This window comes from Panthera onca, chromosome B2 (genome assembly GCF_046562875.1).
Source record: "Panthera onca isolate mPanOnc1 chromosome B2, mPanOnc1 haplotype 2, whole genome shotgun sequence".
Taxonomy (NCBI): domain Eukaryota; kingdom Metazoa; phylum Chordata; class Mammalia; order Carnivora; family Felidae; genus Panthera; species Panthera onca.
This window is the reverse complement of record NC_138343.1, coordinates 98,379,452-98,401,561: the sequence shown is the minus strand read 5'-3', so window position 1 is coordinate 98,401,561 and position 22,110 is coordinate 98,379,452. Positions and strand designations below refer to the sequence as shown.

Sequence of the window (22,110 nt, the reverse complement as noted above, 5' to 3'; positions counted from 1 at the left end):
TTAAATGCTTTAGTATATACCTCAGAAAGTTAAGGACTATTTTAAACCTAGTTTCACATTACCATACCTAAAAAATTAATAGTAAATTACCTACTAATCACTCTGTGATTTCATTATTTGCCTTGTGTATTTTTTTTTCTAGCTGATTTTTGAGTTTTGTTTTTTTTTATTTTTGTTTTGTTGTGTTTTGTTTTTGGAAGCAGGATCCAACCAAGTTTCACGCATTGCAATTGATTGGTATGTCTCAAATCCCTTTTAATGTATAAATGCCCTCTACCTCTTTCTATCACCTTGTGTTTTCTTTTTTGAAAAAGCTAGTTATATGTGTTTAATAAGAGTTTCCTACATTCTGGATTTTGCTGACTGCATCCCCTCGTAGCATTTAATGTATTCCGCTTTCCCCTAGACATGCTGTGCACTGGTGTGTGTCCTGGGAGCTGGCAGTATAAGTGATTTCTTGAATCTGAGGGCCACACTCTCAGCATGTAATTGCATGCCTATGATCTAGGCATGCACAACTGGGCTCATTTAAAGGCTGTAGTGGGGGCAGGACCTAGAGTCTCTTCTGCCCGGACTCCCCTCACCTATTGTGTAACGTCCCCAGAGGAATTTCTGTGCAACCTTGCACTCTACTAAATGCAGTTTAAAAGTCTCTGCTCAGCAAGAATTCTTTCTGATGTCTGGTCCTACCCAACAGCCTGGTAGAAACAAAAATTGAAACAAAATTGGAAGTGAAGAGCTTTCAAAACAGGGATATTAACTCTGGCCAGGGTCTAGGTGAGGCGGGGTAATTGATGACTCTAAAATCCCTAAAGACAGATAGATGTGCACTGCTGGGAACACTGCCCAGTAGAGTATTGCCAGATTGAATCTTATTTTTTTTTTCTATACCAGAGCCTTTTATACTTGGAACTTTTATAGCTATTTAGAAGGAACTTACACAATCTATAATTATAATCCTTTCATTCACAACCTGTCATGCTGTGTTGGCCTTGGGCCAAAATCAGTTTCCTTGAACTACATCCTCACCCAAGAGAAAAAGGTAGAGCCAATGCCTGGGCATCCTAAGAAGTCCCTTTCTGCTCCCTGTTTCTGGACTCCAGAAAACTCGTTTTCTCCAGTAAGTGATAGACAGCCCTAATCTGGGCATTCCCTGCCCCAGGTGTATCACTTAGTAGATTGTCTTCGAAGTCATTGGTCACAAGTGTATCCGCTCATATCAGGCTGGCATGACATCAGGTATATGTTAGGGCTGGATGGACATAAGTTACCTGATGTCTCGGAATCTCGCGTCACTTCAGTCTGAAAGCAGTAGCATGCCATCTTCAGTTTTGCAAAAGTGGGAATTCATTCTACTGAACCAGGAAGTGAGGACAAAGTGATGGCATGGGCCAGTCAGTTTCCCCTGGGCAGCCATATGGACAGTATTTCAGCTTTTCCTTGGTGGGGGTGATGCAGGCTGAGCACTAGACTGCAGAGTGTCTATTCTGCCCATGATAGTACATCAGAGCCTTGCAGCAAGGAGTGGTGTGAGGTCTTTCATTCCTCCATCTTCAGCATTGAGGGTAAGGGCTTGGTAACGGTGTCAAGGAGATATGGGACACGGAGGGGAAGTCCTCATCTATGCTTCCATCTCCACACATGTCTCTGGGGTTAGAGAGGTTGGCAGTGGGGTTGGCAGCTCTGGTCCATCTATCAGGAAGTATCCTCATGATGTCTTTCCAGAATTGGGTCTAGAGAACTAAGCCCTTCCACTCTCCCACATCTCTTCCATAGATACATTCCTAGGGTCTGGATATTATGATACTGGCTACCTCTCAATGGGTAAAGCCCTAAAACTCATCACTCAGAAAATTCAGGCAGCCCAAATACTGGCCTATCAGGTGAGAACCAAACCCCATGGAAACAACCCATTTTTCTGCTGCTTCCACTAGGAAAGAGAGCAAGTTTTTTTATTTTATTTTCGAGAGAGAAAGACAGACCGTGAGCAGGGAAGGGGCAGAGAGAGAGAGACAGAATCTGAAGCAGGCTGCAGACTCTGAGCTGTCAGTACAGAGCCCGACACGGGGCTTGAACTTGTGAACCATGAGATTATGACCTGAGCCGAAGTTGGATGCTTAACTGATTGAGCCACCGAGGTGCCCCAAAAGAGACCAAGTTTTAAACTCATTCCAATATACATGTACGCCTGAGGTTTAGGATACCTACAAACAGTTGCACTTGGGATGCCTGATAAGCTGTTCAAGCACTGGCAGCGATTGTAGTAATACACAGGGTGCTGATGAGCACAGCACACGGAGTGTCAAGCTTCCATCATTCATTTGTAATACACAGATGTTGGGCAGCATTGCCAGCAGAGGGAATGAGAGGGACAAAAGTATTGTGTAATCCCCCTGTTGTTTAGAAGAGGAAGGCATGAACTCTGGAGACTGATGTTCTCTGGCAATATGTGATCAGGAGAGATGATCTGGACAAGAGTTGAATTCCACCTAGGGCTAGACCATGCAGTCCCCTTCACCACAGTACTCACCCTCAAAATGTGATGGCTTAATGCCAGCCATCACATCTCAATACCTTGACAAGTTCCAATAAGGTTGTTAATCAAGTGGAGGATAATTTAGCAATAGAATCCAAACCAAACTAGGGAAGGGGGAAGCCAGGGGAACAAAAAGCAAGAACAGCAGGAGGAAGCAAGTGGAGAAAGGTCTGGCTCAGTTCCCGAGACAGTGCCAATGCATGCAGTGGCTAAATTTTTGCAGGAGTGTGTTGGGTTCATTTAAGGAACCTTGAATAGAATGGATGCCTTAGCAAACCGTAAGAGAGTCTTAAATACTGAGAACAAACTGAGGGTTGATGGGAATGGGGTAAATGGGTAATGGGCATTAAGGAGGGCACATGTTAGGATGAGCACTGGGTGTTATATGTAAGGGATAAATCACTGGGTTCTACTCCTGAAACCAAGACTACACTGTATGTTAACTAACTTGAGAATAAAAAAATAATAAAAAGAATGGATGCCTTAGAATACGACCATATTTCAGTCTTTTAAAGACAACAGCAAAAGCAAACGAATAAGCCAAGTTGGAAATTAAAGATTGTATCAAGACGGGAGGGAATCATAATTATAGCTCATATATCCAAAACTAAAGATAATAAATCTCCCTTTCTGCCTTTTGAAGTCAAACTACTTAGGACTGCTTCTCTGGGTAGCATCCAATACATAGTGTTTGAAAAATCTTAGGAGAAATGCCTAAGGATTTCATGAGATTTTGGATTGCCATGATAGTTTTCGGTCTGCTTTTGTAAAATTGAAAAAACGAGTATGTAATAAGCATGTTCTCAAGTGAGGATTTTGAGGTTGGCTTATTAGACACATTCATTCATCTATCAACAGATGCTTAATAACTGTTTCTTTAGTCATACTATTCTAGACATTGCATAGCAGTTCTCAAACTTTTTAGTTTTAAGACTCCTTCATACTTATAAGATTTGTTGAGGCCCCAAAAGAGCTTTTGCTTACTTGGGTTATATACATCAATATTTATCATATTATAAATTAAAACTAAGAAATGTTTAAAATATTTGTTTAAAAATTGTAACAAAACATCACATGTTTGCATTAATAGCATATTTTATTAAAAAAATAATTGTAATCTTCAAAACAAAAAACTTAGTGAGAAGAGTGGTATTGTTTTATATTTTTGCAAATCTCTTTAATGTCTGACTTAAGAGAAGACCTAGCTGGCTGGATTCTCCTGTCTCCTTCTGCTTAATCTGTTGCAATTCATTGTTTCTGTTGAAATGTATGAGGAAAATCCAGTTTCACAGATATGTAGTTAGAAAAGGAAAGTATATTTTAATAGCCTTTAGAATAATTGATCCTACATCAAAACTCACCAAGGGTAAGTTTCTTAAAGGTTATTTACATTATAGAATCTGAAACCATATCAAGGACCTTTTCTAACTCTGTTACATTAAAATCCGTTGGTCTAAGGGCACCTGAGTGGCTCAGTCAGTTAAGCATCTGAGTTCGGCTTAGGTCATGATCTCAGGCTTCCTGAGTTTGAGCCCTGCATGGGGCTCTCTGCTGTCAGCACAGAGCCTGCTTCAGATCCTCTGTTCCCCTCTCTGCCCGTCCCCCGCTTGTTCTCTCTCTCCCCTTCTCTCTCTCAAAAATAAATAACCATTTAAAATAAATAAAAAAATAAAATCCATTGGTCTACCTTGAACTTGGAATGCATGCATGATTTGGAGGTGTACTATAGAGTAATTATTAGGAAAATATTAGTTTACTGAGTTGTGCAGATCTTCCAAATGTCAACACTTTTCATTATACAATACCAGAATATCACTTTTGTTAATTTCACCACCAAGTTCATCAAGAAAAGTTTAAGAAAAAAATTTTTTGATGTTTGTTCATTTTTTGAGAGAGAGAGACAGAGAGTGAGCAGGCGAGAGGCAGAGAGAGAGAGGGAGACACAGAATCTGAAGCAGGCTCCAGGCTCTGAGCTGTCAGCACAGAGCCTGATGCGGGGCCTGAACCCATGAACCATGAGATCATGACCTGGCCAAAGTCAGGTGCTTAACCAGCTGAGCCACCCAGGCGCCCCCATCATCAAGAAAAGTTTTAAAAATCAGGAAGTTGTAAAGCTTATGGCAATAGATACATGTTTTCTAAAATTTGAGTTTTTGCTTGAATTTTAGAATTGGCAACAAATACTGTCAGTTGAAATGACCAGCTCACTCCATTCACTTTTTATAAAATGTCTGCCAAATATCCAAAGCTGAATAACCATGATTTGTCCGTTCTTTCAAGAAAAAAAAAGTCCTATTAAAACAGGAGAAAAATTGACCTAAGTCCTTTAATTTTGAGAAAATTGAGACTTTATTAACAAGAGAAAATTTTCTCAAGCATAAGAGTGACATAATTAAAGAAATATATTAAGGAAATTAATGTGATGATGGCAAACAGGGTGAATTTCCATGAGAAGATTTAGGTTTCTGGGTAGGAATGCAAGCCAGTAAGTGTGCTAAGCAAAAATCGTATTGATAATGTTCTGGTTTTTAAACTGTATGAGGAGGTTCATTGGTGTTTTATTACTCCCCATAACTTATATAAATATTATGTACATATATATTACCCTTACTATCATCACAGGGCTTTCCTAACTGTTCAAAGAATTACTAGCATGGAATTTCCTTCCCTAGGCCCCTCATGTGCTTAAAAGAAATTGATTTGGAATTTTTTAAGATGTTTCCTCCCAGCTCAGTGATTTTATTTCTTATCAGACAAATATTATTCATAGTTATACTTCATGTGGCAATAAAATTAACTATTAATTAAAAATATTTGACAGATGATTTTAAGATCTACATTAATATTCATCAATAAGCAAAGGAGATTTATAAAGTAATAACAAGTCCATGCTCTCATATATTGGTGGCATTATAAAACTTTAAAAATTATATTTTATTCAACAGGTTATATTGTCACTGAACTACCATCACTTTCACAGGATGCCATAACTACTTTGCAGCAAATAGAATTAATTAAAAATTTAAATTTGAAACCTGATATAATAATCAATATTAAGGTAAGTTGTTTTTCTACCATAGTGAACCATTCTTTTTAACAGTGGTGGAATTCAAGGAGTATCTTCAAAAATACTAAGTAGTTAAGGAAATAACTGTTTAAGTGTCCAATGTCTTAAATGTTGTGTTTATTTTTGAGGAAAGAGAGAGAGAACGGGCAAGGGAAGGGCATAGATAAAGGGGGACAGGAGAACTAAGCAGGCTCTGAGCTGTCAGTGCAGAGCCCAATGTGAGGCTAGATCTCAGAACCATGAGATCGTGACCTGAGCCGAAGTTAGATGCTTACTCAACCCAGCCACCCAGGCGCCCCAAGGAAATAACAATTTATGTATCAATCATAGGGATTGAGTTATTCCTTCTCATGCCTCTGTGCTTTTACACCTGCAGTTCCATCCAAAGGAAATCCCTCCCGGCCTTTTCAATAGGCTTAATCATAGTCATCTTTTGAAAGTCAGTTCAGGCATCATCTGTTTCCCTGATGACCACCTCTTCCACACCAACACACATATTAACTAACTCATTCTCTCTCATTCTTTCTCTTTCACTCTCACTTTCTCCTTCTCTCTCTCCCTCCACCTCCTCTCCCTCTCTCTTCCTCCATGTCCCCTATACCTTACTACAGGAAAGTAAAATACTTCTCTGATGACCATTCACATTGCTCTCTTTTATCATAATATCTTATTATGTTGTAATTGTCTGTTTTCTTCTGGACTCTGCCTTACTCGAAGGCAAGAACTATGTCTTACTCATATAAACATCAACTAGCACAAGATAGTGTGCCTAGTAGACACCTGATAAGTTTGACAATTAAATACAACGAAAGAAGGAGCAAATGATTTGGTCATATGAATGTTAAAGAACATCATTCAGCCTTGATTAAGAGTCAGGCTGAGTCCTATCCCCAATCTCTCTATCAACAGAATTTGTCAAATCACATTTAAGAGGCTTGATTTCTTCTTTACAAAAATAGTAACTGCTTCATGTGAGAATGATAAGACTTCACTGAGGCCAAGTCTGTTTGTTTATATGAAAATTGATTATAAGCTTTTATATTCATAACTGCCTGGTTCTCCAAAAGTTTTGACAGCTCAAGATAAATGGGATGATTCTCAGCTCAGATGTTGGGACCCGGGAGTGTGTTAGGGTTAGCTGTGAGAGAGAAGAGGTATTGCAGTGCTGACTATGGTATAATCTGCCGCCTGCCACAGGTCGTGGTTGGAGACCAATCAGAATTCCTACATGGACCTTGAGAGTGTCACACATGTGAACGTGTGGTATAAGGGAGTGAAGAAAAGATCTCAGACAACTAAAACCAAATATAAAGTCTAAGCCATGGAAAACATAGATTGTATAGAACAAGAGTGTACAGATATACAGACCATTACCCTCCAAATGTTTACTAAATTTGGGGCATAACTTCTGAGTTTGATAAGCCAAAGTAGAAAGAGGAAATGTGACCATTTATATAAAATTCACATTGTCCATGAAAAGACAAGCCATTCCTCAGGAAGAAACAAAATGAGAGGAATTAGAATTAAAATTTTAAATAAGAGAAATATCTTACATGGGTGTCAATATAAAAGATCGTTAACATAGAGAATGAAGCCCTTCACCGTTTTTATGTTTTAAGTGTGATAGTGGGTATCCAAGGAAGTTTTCTATGACTAGAATGTCAACAGAGACCTAATGTGAGACAGAGCTCAGTACAACACACATTTCTCTGATGGTTTGTCCTTATTTGGGCATAAATCTTGGAATTTCTAGAGCAGAAATTCTTAGCCTGGGATCTATGAATCCTTAAGCATCTATGAAATAATAACATTTAATTATATTAATAATACATAAATTATAATAATATGAAATTATTTTATTGTGTATGTCTGCTTTTCTGAAGCAAAAGCCAATGGCTTTCCTCGTATACTCAAGGGGTCTGTATTACAAAAAAAAAAAAAAAAAGATGGCAAAGGGCCAGTGATCTACTATAGCAGTGGTTCGCAGAGTACGGTCCCAGAGCCAACTGCACCAGCAGCCCTCAGAAGTTTGTTAGAAAAACATATTCTCAGAAACCACCCCAAAATGAGTCAAGAACTCTAGGGAGTGGCATTCAGCTATCTGTGTTGCAAAGCCCTCTACATGAGTCTGATGCCCACTGAAGTTTGAAGACCACTGCTCTGAGGCATGTCCTTCAGACTCACCCTTATGGTAGTCAGTTTCTGCAAGTGAAAATAGGAGACATTTGAAGGCAGTCGTCTCTGTCAAGGGCCCACAGTATGGTTATTCTGGGTTGCTGAGTAAGGAAGGGCAAATACACATTATAAAGATGATCTGAGTGGATTGAAACCTTTCTTGTGAAAAATTAGGAAGCCTGTAGAAGTCTGTCCTCAATAAATACCCATCCCATCTCCACATGGAGATGGCCTAAAGAAATCAGAAAATGAACCAGGAAGGTTCTAAAGTTTCCTGCTTCCTTTGTTTCTTAAAGTGTGGTGCATGCACCGTCAGCATCAGAATCACTGAAGATGCTTGTTAAAATTATTAATGTTGTTCCTTAGTGCCCCGACTACGATTTATGCCAAAGAATTTCTGGGCAAAGGCAGCACAGTAGTACAGGGTACATATACAGAAGAGATCAGTGGGATCCTGAAGTCATTGAAAATCGCAGGAAAAAGAGGAAAGAAGCCCAAAAAGAAGGAAAAGGAGAAGAGGAAGGGGAAGAGGAAGAAGAGCAAGAAGAAGAAGAGGTAACATCCCAATACCATATACTACACTTTTAAATTTGCTACAATTAGATTAAACAATAGCAAGGATAGAGAAAATTATATTTCCTTTAAATTTTCATTAAGTCTGGAGGAAATAGAAAAAATATTTCATGTTTTTAAGAACTATTAGATCATAATCTAGAGGCCATCAAGTTCAACCTTCTTGTCAATATGGAAGTCCTTCCACATCCTGACAGCTAATCAGCTTCATGTCCTAGCAACAGAGACTGATTTGTCACCTACTGTGTGTCAAGCACTATGCAAGCTAGAATGAGAAGTCAGAGCAATAAAAAACAAAGGGTAATATGGGGAGCAAGTAGCCCAGGCATAATCCAGTTTATGAAATTAACATAATCCCAATTCCAATGTCTAGCAAAGAGCACGTGAAACAAAAATCGAAAGCCCAATTCACGTATACATGTTATTATAATAATCCTAAAGTCAGCATAATGCAATGGGGCATCAAAAGAATTTTCTACCATGACTTAATGAGGGAAACTTTGATGTGAAGAAATCTGTTAACAGGTGATGGGCTGGATTTGGTCCACCGGGGCATGTGGGCCACAGTTTGCTGATCCCTGCTCTACTGAAATATACCTGTGATCTCTGTTATAAATTAATTTATTTATAATTTTTAAAGACCTTCATATATTTTTGTAATTGCTACAATTTACAATTTATTATAAATGTATTATAAATAAATAGTATTTCTACTAGGGCAAAGTCAGATATTAACTTATAGATGGATACATTGCAAATCATTTGTCCAGTAAAAAAGATAACCCTCAAAGGTTACAATTTTATTGACTCATAAAATATTAAGCGTACATTCGTACACAACTTTGCAGTCTTATTTCAGTGATAGTATATACCTCAGCTTTGTCATCCTGTTGGTTTCCTCACTAATGGGTTAAATGAATCTTTGACATTGTTCTTTAGTCGTAGATCTTAAATGTTTTCATCACAAGAAAAAAAGTTGTAACTGTGTATGGTGATGAATGTTAACCAGACTTATTACGGTGGTCACTTCTCAATATATACAAATATTGAATCATTATGTTGTACACCTGAAGTGAATCTAATATTCTATGTCAATTATACCTCAATTTTTATTTTTTTAATTTAATCTTTATTTATTTTTGAGAGAGAAAAACAGCACACGTGGGGGAGGGGGAGAGAGAGAGAGAGAGGGAGACACAGACTCTTAAACAGGCTCTGAGCCGTCAGCACAGGGCCCGATGTGGGGCTTGAACTTACAAACTGCAAGATCATGACCTGAGCCGAAGTCGGACGCTCAACCGACTGAGCCACCCAGGCTCCCCATATCTCAATTTTTAAAACCATTTCAAAAGCTAAAAGAATCTTCCCTGTGCAAATAAGGCACTAGGCCATAGCCAACATCTATTCTATATTTTGTTTTTAAAAAAGAAAACCTCATAGCAAATGGGAATAAAAGGGGGTCATTTTAGTATGAATAAAGCACACCATCTTAAATCAAAGATAGTGAGATAGGGGAGTCATAGCCCACTTAGTTACAGGGGTCGCAGTTATGTCAGTTTGTGATGTCAGTCAGGAACATAATCAGGAAGAGTGAGGAGTGGGGTAGGCTAGGACTACACTCTTCAATATAGTAGCCACTAGTCCTATGTGGCTATTTAACTTCAAATTAATTAAAATGATATAAAATTTAAAATTTAGTTTCTCAGTAACACTAGCCATATTTCAAGTGCTCATGACCAAATATGGCTGTGTCTTCCAAATTGGACAGCACAGATACACAACATTTCCATTATTGTAGGAAGTTCCACTGGACAGCTAGAGGGTTCATGCCCTTCTTCAGAGGACAGTTGCCTCTCAGCTCCAGCCCAGACAACTATTGTCATGTGGGAATGCCAACCTATTCTTACCAGGTGGTGTGGTTTCTCCAGAGAATCCAAAATCAGCATTTAAAAATAAAAGTAGTTGGCAACTAATCCAAAATTTCAAAAACACAATGTAGGCCAATGCTGTGGGATATAATCAAATTAACGTCCTCAGACTGAACTCAGTCCCAGGGGCCTGGTTTGCTTATGATGTCTGCCTAGAAGCACAGCCATGTTCAGAAGTCAAAAATGCAAACATGCTGCCCCCCTTGGGTTGATGACCAATATCGGCATGAAAGCGTTCACCCTTATATATACATAAATATAAACAATGTGCCTTAACTGCTGTAATAGCTTTGTATATGTTCTCTTGGCTTCCACTTTCCTTGACCCTCCGCATCCATTCCATTCTTTGCAAAACCCAGAGCCTTGTTTTAAAAATATGACCCTTGGGGAGCCTGGGTGGCTCAGTCAGTTGGGCATCCAACTTCGGCTCAGGTCATGATCTCGCAGTTTGTGAGTTGGAGCCCCACGTCGGGCTCTGTGCTGACAGCTCAGAGCCTGGAGCCTGCTTTGGATTCTGTGTCTCCCTCTCTCTCTGCTCCTCTTCCACTCACACTCACTTTCTCTCTCAAAAATAAATAAACATAAAAAAATAAAAATAAAAAAATAAAAATATGACCCTTAGTGACTTTCTATTACCTGTAGAGGAAAATTCAAACACCCTCGCATGGTTTACAAGGCCATGGACCTGGCCCCCCTGATCTTATCCCTCCCTGGCTGTCTCTTCCTGCGTGTTCATTGTATTCCAGCTATTCCATTGGCCTTCCAGTAGTCGTCACCTATTCTGGACTCAACCTCACCTCCAGCCTTTGCACTTACTCTTTCCTCTTCCCTCTGCCTACCACACTCTCTTCCAGACCTTTGTGTGCCTGCACCTTCTCCTTGCCCAGGTCCCACTCCGTGGATAGCATCCTCAGAGACCATCCAGCAAGCGACTATATAACCCAGCACTGTGATAGAAATGTAGTCCCACCATATGTAACTTTAAATGTGCTAGTAGGCACTTTTTTTAAAAAGCAAAAAGATACAGGTGAAAATAATTTCAATGATATATTTTATTTAATATATCCAAAATATTGTGTAAACATATAATCAACATAAAGATTCTGAGAGAGACATCTCTTTTTCATGCTAAGTTTTTGAAATTTGGTGCATTCCAATTCACACTTGTCACATATCACGTGCTCAGTAGGTCCGTATGGCTAGCAGCTATTGTGCTGGATAGCACAGGCCTACCCCTTTCCTCTGCTTTATCTTCCTCACAGCACTTACCGCTTTCTGAAATTATGTTCTTTGTTTACTTGCTTATTATGTGTCTGCCCAATGTAAGCTCTATGCCGCAAGGACTATATCCCCTGTGCTTGTAACAGTGCTTGGCATACAGTAGGTGCCTAATAAGCTGTGTCCTAACTGGACACACAAGTGTGCCTGTCTAGCCCTCTGCTAGAGAGAAAAGAAAAATAGCATCTTTTGAAAAAGTCAGTGTATATTAAGCCATTTTGAAATGTGTAATCTTTGGTCCAGTAATTCTACCTTTAGGAACTCTTCTAAGGAAGAATATTAACAATATAAAGATTTATCTACAAAACTATTTGGTGAAATGTTATTTATACTTATGAAAAATTTGAAATATTCTTGTTCAACTATAGAATAATGATCAAATAATCATGTATTTAGGGATATTAATCTATTATTCGACCATTAAAACAGTATGTAAGACATTACAAAAAGATTATAAAGTGGCTTCTTTGATAGATAACATGATTCAAATAATATAAAATGTAGATGTATGTGCATTTGTAAAAACTAGAATTAGAAATTAGATAACGAATTATAAATAATAGGATAAATATGATCTGTAACACAAATGAGGCCTTGGGCTGAGAACTTTTATGTATAGGAGTCCCTCTGCCTTCAAATGTCACTTCTTCAGAGAACCCTTTCATGACCACCTGATATAAAAAAGCACTTTTACCCATCACTCTCCGTCTCCTCCACCCTGCATTTTTTCCCCTAGTCCTTATCACCACCCAACACATTTTGTATTTACTTGTCTACTTATTTGTGCTCTGTCTTCCCCAGCTGGAATGTGTGCTCTGTGAGCCCCAGGCTCTTAGCTGATTTTGTTCACTGTCTTATCTCAAGCTCTTAGAACAGTGCCTGGCACTCATCAATGAGTGAATTGATGAATGAATGAATGAATGAATGAACTGGAAGCTCAGTAAATCTGATTTCTTCATTCTCTCTCTAAAAATCAGATATTCTTCCCTTACTCTTCCCTACTTCTTGAGGAGCAAATAAATAAATAAATAAATATCCAAGTTAATTTAAAGTTTTATTCCATCTGATAAAGACCCCTTACGGTATTTAGTGTCTCTTAAATAAAAATCTTCAGTCTCCCTTCTACCTGCTTCTCTCACCCCAAAATGGCTTGTAAGTGTAAGGAGGGAGGGATGACACGGCTTGTGGATTAAGTAATCATTAACATAAAGATGTTAAAAATCTCATCTTTTTCATTTAGGCATTTATTGCAGAAATGCAGATGGTGGCTGAAATTCTTCAACACGTAGTCCAGAGACCTGAGGATTATTTGGAAAATATCGAGAACGTTGTGAAACTTTACAAGGAACTAATTCTTCATTCTTTAGAAGTAAGAACAAGATATATTGATGCAAATGGGAATATTGATATTTGTGTTCTATCACTGATGAAATAGCTTTCACATTTTTTCATCCCCCTGTATTATCTATCTGATTCTCCACCACTTAGTTTGATAGAATGCTATTAGAATTAAGCTTGCATTCCAAAGGCTGTTTCACAAGACAATATTATTTTACTCTTAATAAGCAGCAGTATTGTTGAAAAGTGATATATGAACCGCATTTTTCAAAAGTCACTACAGGAATTTATTTATGGTCAGAAGTTGGAAAACCCATGTTAAGAGACTATTTTGTAAAGACATTTTCAATCTATAATTTATGGATTTATCAAAACAGCTGTACATTTTAAAAGGAACTGTTCATTTATTTAAATTGCAATCTAAAAAATTATCCCCAGATTGGTTTCTATGGTTATCTCATTCAAAGCTGATTACATATAAACATGATTAAGACCATTACATATTAGAATAAGACAGTTTTAATTAAAATAATTAGCATTTTAAAAATATGATTACTAAAGTTACAATTTGTGAAAAGCATATTTGATTATGGTCTAAAGTCCAGGATAGACTCTGCCAAATTTGTGTTGGAGATATTCAACAAACATTTATCAAATTTGGGTATTTGGCCACACACCATGCTGAGCAACAGGGTACAAAGACAAATAAAAAAAATAGGACTCACATTGCCTCTTCCCATCTGATAGAGAAACTAAAAGAATTTATTTCATGCTTTTTTATGAAGTTTATATGTGTTTAAAGGCAAATGAGTGGATCGTTTTCATTTTCATTGTCCACCCCAAAAGAGGAGCCAAATTTAATTGTTTTCTTATGTATGACTTATTCCTCCCTACCTCCTTTTCTATCCCTGGCCTTTAAATTTTGCTTCTTAAGAGTAATTTGCATGTCTATCTATCATGTTCTTTCTTCCTTCAACAGAAATATCCTGCAGACTCCTTAAGTGGCTGGCATTGGGTGTAAAATAAAGCATAATTAAAATCAGATTCAGAAAATTAGAAAACTACATTCATGAGCATGAGATAGTCTTTTTAAGGATAAGGACCAGGTCTTCCATCCTGGAAGCCAAAACTAGACTTTAAGCTGACATGACACTTGCTGAATAGTAAAATAATTGCCTTTTATGGTAATTCCGGTGTCCTGGGGTGTGTAGAGGAAGGTGGGGAAAGCCATAAAAGGTAGGAGCCTGCAATTCTAGTCTCCTCTGACCTGGCTCAGGTGTCAATTCACTTTGGAGGCCAAGATCACCAAAATTCAGTGCTCCTCCAAAAGACATGAGGAAAGCAAGTGGGAGCATCATTTTCTGGTTTATATCTTGCTTCACCAAGGCCAAGTCCTCATTCTTGCCTGTCTTTGAATCCCAACCTAACTCCTGGTCTGATGTGGTGCATGTATCTTTAGTCTTATACTTTGGCTTAGTAAGTCCACTCTTAATAATCCTGCTTAAGAAAAGAATCTGAAATCCAGAAAAGCATTATGTACTTCCTTGTTCAGAACATGGCTATTTATGTTTAAATAAATAATATTGGCATAATGTGGTGTCTAAAAGAAAAAGAAGGGCTTAGAACCCAACCTCACATAATATTGTGAAAAACAAAATGCCTGCACAATTTAAGGAGATGATTTGTTCAGATTATTGCAATAAGGAGAACATTCATTAATGAGAACCTTCTCATCAAGGAAAAGAAAGGGAGATCTGGGGTTTTATGGATGGAGGCAGGTAAGCAAAGGGGATATCCTCGAGTCTTAGGAAATGATGGAGAAGGATGAAGACAGATCTTATCTGAGTCCTTGAGAAAGGATAGAGATGGGTCCTACCTCTCAATCATCCCTACTTCCTGGAAATGCAGGGCTCAAATAGAGTTCATCATTGCCAATGTACAAACATAAAATCTGGCAGATTTTAGATTTTAATATTAAAAACAAAAAATAATGGAAGAAAATTGAGAACACTAATATAATCTTGAGATAGAGAAAATCTAATTTAAGAAAGAGATCCAGAAGCAATGAAAACAGATATATTTTATTATAAAAATATTTTATTTTAGAGAAGATTCCATAAGCAAAGTTAAGAGATAAATCTTTTTTACCTTTAAAGGTAAAATATTTGAGGGGCACCTCGGTGGCTCAGTTGGTTGAGCATCCTACTTCAGCTCAGGTCATGATCTCACAGTGAGTTCAAGCCCTGCGTCAGGCTTTGTGCTAATAGCTCAGAGCCTGGAGCCTGCTTCGAATTTTGTGCCTCCCTCTCTCTCTGCCCCTCCCATGTTCGTGATGTGTCTCCCTCTGTCTCTCAATAATAAATAAACATTTAAAAACATTTTTTTTTAAATAAAGGTAAAATATTTGTAATTGATATGGGTTAAAGACTTCCCATGAATGTTAGAGAAAAGAAACAATCTAATAGAAAAATGCCCAGATGTTATGGTTAGACAGTGTTCAGAGATGGATATCTGAATACTGACCTCATCCATAGCCAGGGAAATAAAAAGTAGAACAAACCAATGTCATTTACAATTATCAGTTTGGCAGAAATTATTTTATGTATATATGCAGAGAGATAGATGCCCCCAAACTTTTTCTATTTGGAAGGACTCTAAAACTTTGGTGGAAAGAAAAACTGGAAAAAAAAAAAAACAGAAAGAAAATAAAATTCATGGTAAGAAGATTAGTTTAGGCTTTTGCAAAAGAGCGCTTAAAATAATGCACATTATATCATGCATAAAGCAAACAATTTAGCTTTAAAGATTTATTCATAGTATACTAAGATTCTGATCTTGTATTCAGTTTTGCCAAGGATCTGGATTATAAGGGATCTTTTCTATTTTTTGCAGGAAGTAATGGCTGAACACAATTCCCAGTATCTCATTGAGCTCGATGGAAATAAGCCCCCAGAGGAGCTCTTCATGGTAAGTGCAATGTTTAGTAAGAATATCCCACAGTTTGGAAAATCAAAAAGTTACTGACTGGATTGTACTTATCTTCATAAATATCAAAAATATATTTACATTTTAGTCTGTTTGAAAAATTCCTTTTGACACTTAAAAATTTGATGTTATATCTATTCATCTATCCATATTTAAATCAAAAGTACATTTGAATTTAAAATCTCTGTGTGATGGGGCGCCTGGGTGGCTCAGTCGGTTGGGCGTCCGACTTCGGCTCAGGTCATGATCTCGCGGTCTGTGAGTTCGAGCCCCGCATCGGGCTCTGGGCTGACAGCACAGAGCCTGGAGCCTGTTTCGGATTCTGTGTCTCCCTCTCTCTCTGACCCTCCCCTGCTCATGCTCTGTCTCTCTCTGTCTCAAAAATAAATAAATGTTAAAAAAAAAATTTTAAATCTCTGTGTGACAAAAAGTGTCTCAAATAACTGCCGATAAGCACATGATAAGATGCTTAACAGGAGCCATTAGGGAAATGCAAACCAAAACCATAATGAGATACCACTTCACATCACTAAAATGACTAACATTTAAAAAAAAACAACAGTAGTAAGTGTTTGTGAGGATGTGGAAAAGTTGGAACCTTCCTATATTGCTGGTGGGATTGTAAAATGGTGTGGCCACTTTGGAAAATAGTTTGGTAGTTCCTCAATAAGCTAACTATGGAATTACCACATGACTCAGCAATCAACCCCTTGGTATCTATAGCCAAAATAGTTGAAAACAGGTGTTCAAACAAAAACTTGGCCATGAAGGTTCATAGCAGCACTAATCACAATAGCCAAAATGTTGAAACAAGCCAAATATCCACATATTGATGAATGGACAAATAAAATGTGGTGTACCTATACACTGGAATATTATTTGGCAAAAAAACAGAATGGAGTTTTGATACATGCTACCACATGGATGAATCTTGAACACCTACTCAGTAAAATAAAAGTTACAAAAGGTCCCGTATGATTCCTTTTATATAAAATATCCAAAATAGGCTGATCGATCAAAATAGAAAATAGATCAGCAGTTGCTTGGGGTGAGGGTTGCCACAATGGGAGATCTCGGGATGAATGTGAAGTGATTACTAATGGATAAAGGGTTTCTTTTTGGGGTGATTAAAATGTTCTAGGATTAATTGTGGTGATGAGTGTGCAAATCTAAATATACTAAAAACCATTTAATTTTAGCCATGCTATACTTTAAATGGATAAATTATACTTAATGTGAAATGTATCTCAATGAAGCTTTTTTTTAAATAAAGAATATACTCCACACTGTATAGTCCATTCTACCTCACTGAACATTCTACACTCTCTCATCTGTAGAGCTGGAGAATCCCTGAGCTCGCTCCTTCTGCACTCTTCTGTCTGCCCTACTAAGTGCTGTTACTATCCCAGACCTTTCCCCTGAATTCCATGCCTATATAATCAGCTGCTACTCAGTGTATCCAATTGGCTGTCTAGTAGTTATCTCAGATTTAGCAAAAATCCCCAGATCCACCATCACCACCACCTGCCCCAGATACACTCCTGTCACAGGTTTCCCCTCTCAGTAAGCATCTAATCCACTCTTCAATCTGCTCTTTTCTTTTTTTTCACATCCCACACCCAAGCAGGCTTTTCCTTCAACACATATCCAGAATTTGGATTTTACACACCAGGACACTTTTTCTCAAGGTAGAGGGCAGAAGCTCCAATAGGCCTTGGTTGAAACTTCCTAAGCCTGTTAAGGCTTCAATTGTCATTGGCACCCTGGTCTTCCTGCCTATTCCATTGGCCAAAACAAGTTACACGGAGAAGCTCAATATCAGTGGGATAGGGAAGTGTATTCTACCTACGGTGAACTAGGGAATTAAAAAGGGAAGGGAGAGAAGGGTAAATTATGAACAAATAACACAATCCACCACAGATTACCATTGACCATCAGGACTTTGTCAGTCCACCATCTCTCATCTCAGAGTCTATGTTTCATGTTCTTCTGCATAATGTCCCTGTTAGTTTCTAATTCTGCTGTAGCAAATTAGGTGGCTTAAAGTGACAAAAATTTTATTTTCTTATAGTTCTAGAGGTTAGAAATTTAAAAAATCAAGGTGTTGGCCAGGCCTTGCTCCCTCCAAAGCCTCTAGGGGATGATCCAACTTTGCCTTTTCCAGCTTCTGGTGGTCCCAGGCATCTCTTGGATCATGGCAGCGAACTCTAAGATCTGTTTCCATCTTGACATGGCTGTATTCCCTCTTCCTGAAGGGCTGTATTCCCTCTTCCTGTATTCCCTCTTCCCACAGAACTAGATCTCTAAGGACATGAATATTTGGGGACCAGAGGGCAAACTGTTATGGATTGAATTGTGTACCCCCAAAAGATATGTTGAGGCCCTAACTTCCAATACCTGTGAATGTAACCTTATTTGGAAACAGGATCTTTTCAGATGTAATCAAGTCCAGATGAGTTCATACTGAGTTAGAGTGGGTCATAACCCAATATGCTGGTATCCTTGTAAGAGAAGAGACTCGACACACAGGCAGAAGATAGCTATGTGACATCAAAGGCAGAGATTGGAGGAACACCAAACATTGCCAGCAAACCACCAGAAGGTGGAGGCAAGGAAGTATTCTACTCATAAGCTCATCACTGTTACAGAGTATTTGAGATGTTCAAATGCCAATGTATTTAAATATTTGTTTTTTAACAAATTTAGACAGTTATGGACCGACTTAAATATCTGAACCTAAAAAGAGCAGCTGTTTTAACTAAACTTCAGAGTGCAGAAGAAGAAATTAATGACATAATGGACAATGTAAGTTATTTTTAACTGTTTGAAAGTCTATCTTTTCACTATATGTTGTGGCCTTAATTTAATGTATTCTTTCAAGGTATAAAAGGAATTTCAGGATACCTTTCACAAGAATGGGTTTGATTTTTAGGAAGAAGCTGTAATAATTAACACAAATTCTAGTAAACACTAAACACAACAAAACTCTTGATGGGGGTCCTGGGTGGTTCAGTCGGTTAAGTGTCCAACTTCAGCTCAGGTCGCATGATCTCACAGTTCCTGGGTTTGAGCCCTGCATTGGGTTCTGTGCTGACAGCTCAGAGCCTGGAGCCTGCTTCGGATTCTGTGTCTCCCTCTCTCTCTGCCCCTCCCCCACTCACACTCTGTCTCTCTCTGTCTCTCAAAAATGAATTAATGTTAAAATATTTTTAAAAATAAATAAATAAATAAAATAAACACAAAAGTCTTGAAACAAAGACAATAAAATCAAAACAACCACAAGAATAATGAGAAAGAAACTCAAGTTCATTTTAAAAATCTTGCAACACCAAAGAAAGCAGAGACATCATAAAAGCCCTCCGCTCTATAAACACTCATTTATTCCTTCAAATCATTGAACCCTTTTTTCATATAACTACTGTGTTCCTGACACTATTGTATTATGGATGTGACAATGGTTGAGAGAGGAGCGTGGTCTGCCATTCAAACACCCTTTCCTGGAGAGAATGCTCAGCGTCTGCTTTTCAAATACTTTTCCCAAGTTTGGACAGGAGGTAGAGATGATAAGGAAAGAGTGACCGCCTCCTGGCTTAACTAGATACGTTTCAGTCCCTGGTTCGTTGTCTGTAGACTCCATCGAGAAGGGTGGTAGCCTAATGTGGCCCACTGATTAGGTTATTGGTCTCATGCACCTCCTCTAAGCAACGACAGTCTCCTTAACAGTTAGCTACTTCTTTCAACCTTCAGTTTCCAACATTCATGCAGCATCCTCCGCAGTGTGCATGCCTCTTTATTCTCTGATGCTACAGAGGTCCAGGTGAGACCCCATTCTCACCTGTCCTCCACAGTCAACTCTGGAGCCAGCAGATACGTGTGAGATCTACATCTGAAGGTTGGAGAGAGCGTACCTGGATCCTTTTCCCCCCGGCAGTTGCTCACCATGCTCTCTCTCCCCGGCTCTTTCGTCCCCTGCTAAGGTAGCATGAGGACAGTGAACCCCTCAGCAATCTGCAGTCTGTGGAGAAGTGGACCTAACTTCTCTGGAGGGCACCAACAGAGGAATACTGAGGGGGACTTTTTATTTTAAAAACAAAAGAGCTAAATAAATGCAAAAAAAAAAAAAAAAAAAAAAAAGCAAGCTGTATATAACATGTTACTATTTAAAAACTTAGTTAAACTAAGAATCTGGTGCATTTTCAAACCTTTTCAGTAAGAATTTTTTTCAAATCAGGTAATACAAGAAGATCATAAAAAACATTCTATCTACATTATAGTCTTTCTACTTCATAGCACAAAATGCTTGATAAAATTTAAACCAGGGTCATAATAGAAATGACAACTATTTGTCTTATTACATTTTGGACAAGTACAGAATGTTTGCAATTAAGAAAAAAGCCAACATTTTCTTAATAAATTCTTTCTTAAATAGCAAAGCACTACCAACTAAAAAATTAAATACTTCATACTGTTAATTTTAGCAAAACGATGCCCACATTTTTAGTGTGGTATTTGTGATTAGCAGGATGAGCTGTTCCGTACTCTTGCATCTTATAAACTTATCGCACCAAGGTATAGATGGCAGAGAAGCAGATGGGGACGTACATGTCCTGTGACTTTAAAAGAAGGTAACATTAATCCAGGACTACCAGACTTTTCCGTGAGGTAAGATTTTCACAACTTAAATTTAAAACTTGTCCGTACCTCTTTTCAGTTGTTTATGATTATGGCATATTTTAAGTTTTCTAGGTAAAATGTACTGTCTTTCATCAGAAGAAGCATTAAAAAAATTTTTATTGAACCCACGTCCCTATCTTCTTCCGCCTATGCCGGCACCACCATTTAAAGTATTCATATTTGGACCTCAGTCTTCAGGGAAAACAACACTTAGCAATTTGCTTGCAGAAAATTACAAAGGAAAGGTAAGTACTCATTCAGCTAGCTAGCTATCTACCTACCTATACTTGACTATAATTTGTAGGACTTTCGGATTCACAAGATTTGTATTTAGTGTTCTTAATTTCACACCGTCAATTGGGTAATTGTTTCACTGGGTTTGGTGTGGGGAAAGCCTCCCCCTTGCTGCTTATTGCAGTTTCCGAGTCCACAGCCTTTCCCTGCTTCCCCAAAGCCCCCAGGTTTGACTGCTATGTCATGTGGACTGTGCCACCCATTACCTGTTTTGGTTTCATTCATCTCCTGTTTCCTGGGCCACAGTCCTAGCTCACCATCCCTCTCTCCATGCAGTCACTCCTGCCATCATCCTTAGTATCTGCCAAGATGACCCTCTGTGGTGACAGACACCCTGGCCTGTCCATTCCTTGGCCTCTCTCCCCAGAGATCTTGTTCTCCACCCTCAGTAAAGTGAAGAGAAATTATGTGTAGTTTAGACCAGAGTGATAGCAGTAGAGGTGGTAAGGTGTAGGCAGATGGAGGGTATAATTTGAAGGCAGAACCCAAGGATTCGGTGAGGGGTTAGAATGGACAGCAGTTCTGCGAAGGCCAGTGTGCTGGAGTAGAGAACACAAGGGGGAAGGCAGAAGATGATGAGGGCTGAAGATGTAGTCAGACAGAACACTGCAGCCCTGAGAAGAAGGAGTTTGGATTTATTTCAAGTGCTATTCCTTTGAACTCAGGGGTGACATTTTCTATTTGCTTTAACTTTTTACTCTAACATATGACAAACAAACAGAAAAGTGAAGCTCAGTGAATTACCACCAAAAAAAACCCATATAACCACCACCCAGGACAAATATGGAGTTGCCAGCACCCTGAAAACCCCCTCATGCCTCTTCCCAATGTTGATCCTCTTATTCCTTCCACAAAGGTAAGTTCTGCCCCGAACTTGATGGTATTCACTCCTACTCTTTTCTCTTATGGTTTTACCTTGGAAGTGTACATCCAATGCCATAGATTAGTTTGCATGTTTTTTTTTTAACTTTCTAGACTTAGACAATTTATGTTCTTTGTGCCTGGCTTTTTTCACTTAACATTATGATTATGATATTTATGAGTGTTGTTTATACATGTTACTGCATATAGCCTCGATCTATGTATTTTTTATTGCATTATATTGATTGTATTATATTATAAGTTATTTATCCACTTGAGTGTTAATAAAATTTGGATTGATTACAGTTTGAGTATTATGAATAATATTGCTATAAACATTCTTGTACATGTCTTACGGTGCACACATGGTATCTTTATATGTTTTGGAGATATATCTAGTA

The 22,110-nt window shown here is 38.2% G+C and overlaps 1 protein-coding gene across 2 annotated transcripts in view; it reads left to right on the top strand.

Annotated features, from left to right (window-relative positions):
* Positions 1-22,110, top strand: part of AK9 (adenylate kinase 9) — a 133,149-nt gene that overhangs the window by 15,954 nt on the left and 95,085 nt on the right. Inside the window, exons 6-12 of one of the 2 annotated variants that reach the window (XM_078447206.2) lie at positions 5,482-5,594; positions 8,145-8,333; positions 12,798-12,926; positions 15,788-15,862; positions 18,587-18,685; positions 20,403-20,542; positions 20,619-20,799. In XM_078447206.2, the coding sequence (XP_078303332.2) occupies positions 5,482-5,594; positions 8,145-8,333; positions 12,798-12,926; positions 15,788-15,862; positions 18,587-18,685; positions 20,403-20,542; positions 20,619-20,799 (926 nt within the window). Of the gene's footprint in view, positions 1-5,481; positions 5,595-8,144; positions 8,334-12,797; positions 12,927-15,787; positions 15,863-18,586; positions 18,686-20,399; positions 20,543-20,618; positions 20,800-22,110 lie in introns of both variants that reach the window. The other variant, XM_081795772.1, reaches the window with a different exon arrangement.